Source organism: Oncorhynchus gorbuscha, linkage group LG23, assembly GCF_021184085.1.
Source record: "Oncorhynchus gorbuscha isolate QuinsamMale2020 ecotype Even-year linkage group LG23, OgorEven_v1.0, whole genome shotgun sequence".
Lineage (NCBI taxonomy): Eukaryota > Metazoa > Chordata > Actinopteri > Salmoniformes > Salmonidae > Oncorhynchus > Oncorhynchus gorbuscha.
Window position 1 is genome coordinate 37,739,092 of NC_060195.1, and position 5,284 is coordinate 37,744,375.

The 5,284-nt window shown below is 48.6% G+C and overlaps 1 protein-coding gene across 1 annotated transcript; it reads right to left on the bottom strand.

The window, feature by feature from the left end:
- Positions 1 to 604: 604 nt before the first annotated feature.
- Positions 605 to 4,022, bottom strand: LOC124011682 (reticulon-4 receptor-like 2). Its single transcript, XM_046325165.1, has 4 exons — positions 3,850 to 4,022; positions 2,227 to 2,453; positions 1,738 to 1,971; positions 605 to 1,477 (listed from the first exon to the last, which is right to left on the bottom strand). The coding sequence occupies exons 1-4, from the start codon at positions 3,905 to 3,907 to the stop codon at positions 605 to 607; spliced, it is 1,392 nt and encodes a 463-aa protein (XP_046181121.1). The 5' UTR covers positions 3,908 to 4,022.
- Between the last annotated feature and the right edge of the window lie 1,262 nt (positions 4,023 to 5,284).

The window sequence follows — 5,284 nt, forward strand, 5'->3', positions numbered from 1 at the left end:
AAAACAAAAGAAAGTGTTGCTTTTGAAAATATTTTCTTTGCAGAACTGGTATGGAGTGGTTTACAATGGTGAGTGCTTGGCGCCGTACAAAATAGCCAACGCCTGCGTTGTTTGCTGCATATACAAACTAGTAGTTGTGGTGAAAAACTTCCTCAAAACATCACCATGTTACTGAGTGGTATGAATTGAATGCTGTATTGTGTTACGGTGCTACATGTATGGACGTGTAAGTGTCCTGGTGTGTGATGTGTTATTACGGTGGTACAGTAGTGATTGGAGCTCGCGTAAACTGACCACACTATCGTGCCGTCACGGCGACAGAGCCTGCTGCTGTGATTTCATCTCTGTGAAAAAGGACCTCAGCCCTTTCAGCAGCAGCGGTGCCCTCCAATCAAATGGTGTTAGCCTACAATGCATCTCACCTGTGCTCCTGAGAGCAGCTCCCTACTGCCTGCCTGCTTCTACATCAGTGTACCGCCCCTGGGGGCTGGGGGGGGGGGGGACTGAAAGTAACCAAGATCCAGGTGTGAAGAGAAGAAAGAGGAGGGAGAAAATAAAGTTGGAGAAAAGGAGGGGCTGATGGGGTGGGGTGGGGGGTGGGTGTTCAGCCAAAGAGAAGATGGAGGGACAGAGTTAGCACAGAAAGGGAGAGGAGAGGGAGTAAAGACGGAGTGAGGGAGAAGGAGGAGGAGGGCGGGAGGATCGGTGTATCATAACCGGGCGGACACTCAAGCTCGAAGCAGCGCACAGAGGCGTCTTCATTCCCGTAGTCTGCCCAGTAGTCCTCCTGGTCCACCTTGGGAAGGTTCACCTCCTCCTCCGCCAGCTCGTACTTAGAGGAGAAGGAGGTGGAGGAAGGGCTGGAGGTCTGGCTGGGCTTGACTGAGGACAAGGGAAACACCTTGACCTTCTCCGAGCTCTTCTGGAAGATTCCTTTGGATGAGGACGCAGGCTTGTGCTTGGAGAACCACCATCTTGTCTTGGTGCTAAAGGTGGTTGTGGTGGTGCCAGCCAGTGACCCGGGGTCAGGGAGGGGGCAAAGGGCAAAGTCCATCTCTCGGAGGAAGCGTAGGTCCTGTCCACGGCGGTGGGAGGGGGAAGAGCACATCAGCTCAGAGGAGGAGATGCGTGCAGTACGGAACCACACCCACAGGGGGCGGGCCTCACAGCCGCAGGACCAGGGGTTCCCATTGAGGCGGAGGAACTGCACTGCCACAGCGTCGTTCATGGCCTGGCCTGGCAGCTCTGCCAGGGAGTTGTTGAACAAGTAGAGGATGGTCAGACGGCCCAGGTCGCGGAAGGCACGGCGGTTCACCTGCCGGATGCGGTTGTCGTGGAGCAGGAGGCGGTCCAGGTTGACCAGGCCGCGGAACGCGTTCTCGGACAGCGTGCGGATACGGTTGCCATGCAGGAAGAGGTGGGTCAGGTTGACCAGGTCGGAGAAGAGGTCATCCTGTATGAAGTGCAGCTGGTTCTCCTGCAGGGGGAGAGGACATTGTCAGTGTGTGTGTGTGTGTGTGTGTGTGTGTGTGTGTGTGTGTGTGTGTGTGTGTGTGTGTGTGTGTGTGTGTGTGTGTGTGTGTGTGTGTGTGTGTGTGTGTGTGTGTGTGTGTGTGTGTGTGTGTGTGTGTGTGTGTGTGTGTGTGTGTGTGTGCGCGCGTGCGTGTGTGTGTGTGTGTGTACGTACATGCATGCAGGTGTATGTATGAAGTTCTATGAGTGTGTGTGTATCCATACCTGCAGGTAGAGGAACTGCAGGCTGTAGAGTTTGAGGAAGAGGTCGAGGGGAAGAGCAGCCAGCTTGCAGCGGTGCATGTGCAGGCTCTGCAGCTTCTCCAGTCCCCGGAACGCTCCACCCTCCAGTCGCCGTAGCGACGGGTTGTCACCAAGGTCCAACTCTTCTAGAACCCTCAGGTTGCTAAAGGCTCCAGCCTCAATCAATGTGATGTTATTGGAGTAGAGCCAGAGGACCTATCAGGGGGAGGGGTTGAAAAGGGGAGAGGTAAATAGAAAGGGATCGTTACACAAAGGAGCAAGGACACAGCTCCTATAAGGAGCAAGGACACAGCTCCTATAAGGAGCAAGGACACAGCTCCGATACGAACACACAGAGCTCAAATACTAAGCAAAAGAATACATTGAAATGCAACCCTATGCAATATCAATCCACAAACACATGAACACCTTATTCACAAAAAATAGGTCCACACAAACACACATTCTCACCTGTGTCTCGAAGCCAAAGGAGTCTGCTCTGAGCTCGGTGATGCGGTTGTTCTGCAGAAAGACGCGCTGGGAGTCGTAGGGCACGCCGGAGGGCACGGCGGTGAAGTTCTGAGACTGGCAGCTAACCGTCATGGGTGACGGGTAACACACACACAGCCTTGGACACGCCCCCACCCCACTTGGCTTCAGCACCACCAACCACAGCACCAGCCACAGGGTGAGCCCACCTGAACAACACACACAAGGAGAGAAAAGAGACAGGAGTAAATGTGACACACATTCAAACTCTGGGACAATATTTTCTCATTTTATCTTATTCACTCATGGACATAGATTACAATAACGGGACATTATAACAATTAGCAGATGCATTGTACAGTGAGAGAAAAATAGAGTGAGAGAGAAAGAGATTCTGAGCTGTTTTCAGCACTTGGAGCTGTCCAGTGGAGTGGCGCAGAAAGTAGTTAATGACGCACAAACCAAGATTATCAAAGGGATGCTGGGATCTCAAGTCTGATGTATCGACCAAAGATCTGAACAGTCGCAATCATTCATAATAAATGACATTATACAAATCATCCGCCTATTTATATCTAGCTGATCATGTTACATAGGCTAGTCACAGTACGGGTTTATCATTCTGGGAACCCAACAGTTATCCAAGACTAAACAGCTGAATGTGCGTAAAACCAAATATTCTGCTCCTCTGGTTCAAAGTGCTATCAAGTTATATTACACGAGCTACAGAAGTGCCAAACAACATTTACCCTAGTAGGTTAAATTCCCGAGACAACTTCACAAAAAGTCTGGATCACCAAGAGGTTACAGAGTATGGACACGCATAAAACAAGGTAACCGGACCCGGCTCAGTTTCGCTCTGCATGGATTATTCAGAGGCGGTTTGGCAAGCACGGATACCCGGGACAAAGCGGCCCGGTGAAAATAACATCGCATTAAAATATAATCGCCTGCCCATTCAGCTTCGTGCGCAAGATTTTCCAACCACCTCACCTTCTGACACCGCTCGTTAATTAACTCCACGCGCATGAGACATAGAGAGGACTTGTTTAGTACGTGCGCGCTTGTGAGCAACAGTTTCCACGTTTGTTCTTGCTTATGAAATAACTAGTTTACCTTACTTATGTCCTTGCTTCGGATTGCATACATTTTCTCTATGAATTAATCTTCAAAGTTGATTTACCAAATGTAGGATACAACGGTACATGCGCAAAAGTCATTTACAAAGCAGATGAAAACTGAACGAATGAACAACTAAGCTTTACAATTTTGAGGTGGATGGAGAGTTAGGGGAATGAAGGTTTTAAGTGTCATCTTGTTTGCAAGTCCAGATTCGTACTTCAGGGAGCCAACAACTTTATTGAAACAAGTGAATAGGCTACAGATGTGGCATATGCAGGCACCCTATTCAGTTAAGCCTAGCTGTTTACGCACGTAACTGTGAACGAATTCAATTTACTATAAATGTAATACACAGTGAGTCTATAAACACTGTAAATCACATCTGGCGACAGAACCATCCTCATCCCCATTACCATCGACCACATCTATCCAAAAACAAAACATTTAAGATAAAGCCGAGCCTATGAACTGAAGTCAACTCACTCTTGAAGTTGTGGATTTTGGAGCTCCGAGATCTCCGTGCAGTCGAGCGAGTCTCCATCTCGAACCAAAGCCGAAAGCGAGCTAGCCTGAGCGCCGAGAAAGTGCCTGCTATCTCCGCTGAAGTTCAGCTCTGGTGACGGAGTCGGTGCGATTGAGTGACAAGCAGAACTCCCGGGATTGGGTTTATACTTGGTGAGCTGGCACCCACGGATGTGGAAAACCGCGGAATAACTCATACGTCACTCTGTATGGCTCAGACTCGCGCGGGCGAGGAGATAGGGTGGAGGGGAGGGTGTGTATAAATTGCTCAGGGGAGGAAGTCACTGGAAAAGAGAGGATGGCCACGGTGGTGTGTGTGTGTGTGTGTGGAGCTCGGCACGATTCCAGCGCAGTGGGTTTAGATCATAGATGGGGGGAGGGATGAGGGGGGTGTTGACGAGGATAAGGAGGTAGGAAAGGCTAATTTGACAATAAAATACGTATTGCCCAACTTCAATGTTTTTAATTCGTCTAAGAAATAGTATGAGATTGAGAAAATTTTCAAGTATGTATTTCATGAAAGAGATCGTAGCCTACTGTGAGCGGAGACTCAGTGGACATCATGACGTGACGTCTTCGACTATGCATGAATGAGGCAGTTATTTACCTCATCCTCTCAAATTTATATAGTCGCTCTACTTCCTGTCTTGATCATGCGTGTGTTACAATCAGTAATAGCAAACATTCATAACCTTGGTTGGCGCAATAGCCTACCGTTTCAACTCATACAAGTAGCCTACGGCGATGCGCCCTATTTGCACCGCAGCCCACCGATCATTTACCCCAGGGATTTGGCCACAACCTTGCATCGACCTCAATAACTATGTTATTAAAATGCTATATCGAGTCGTTCTCCAAAATACGGAAGTTGCTCGACCTTTCAGTGCTCAGATGTTCAGAAGAAGATGCTGTCAAATCACCCATTCACGCGCCGTTACGCGCGAGACTGACTGGTTTATTTTTGTACAGATAGTTAGCAGGACATTCTGTCTCAGAGTCTGGACGTGCATTGGAGAGAACTAGGATCCGATGGATAATGTCAGCTAATCGCTTGAGATTAGTTTTGGATTAGAGTATTGATTTGTGAAATTACACACAAATAAGAACGCGGCCACAAATTAGATGTCTTCTAAGGTCCAAAGAGTTGGACCCAGACCCGAACGGACCCGATAATTTAAAAAAAGGGGGACCCAGACTGAACAGATCGAGAACAAATCAGACCCCAACCCAAATGGACCCGTTGACACCCAGAACTAGAGTTTATCTGTACCCTAATAGTCAGGTCTACACCAGCCCCGATTGGACCCGATGGAAACATGTTTTTTTGTTTATCAGCCAAATTACTCTTCTGGTTAATAAATAGGTTTTATATAATGGATAGGCCTTCTATAAATCA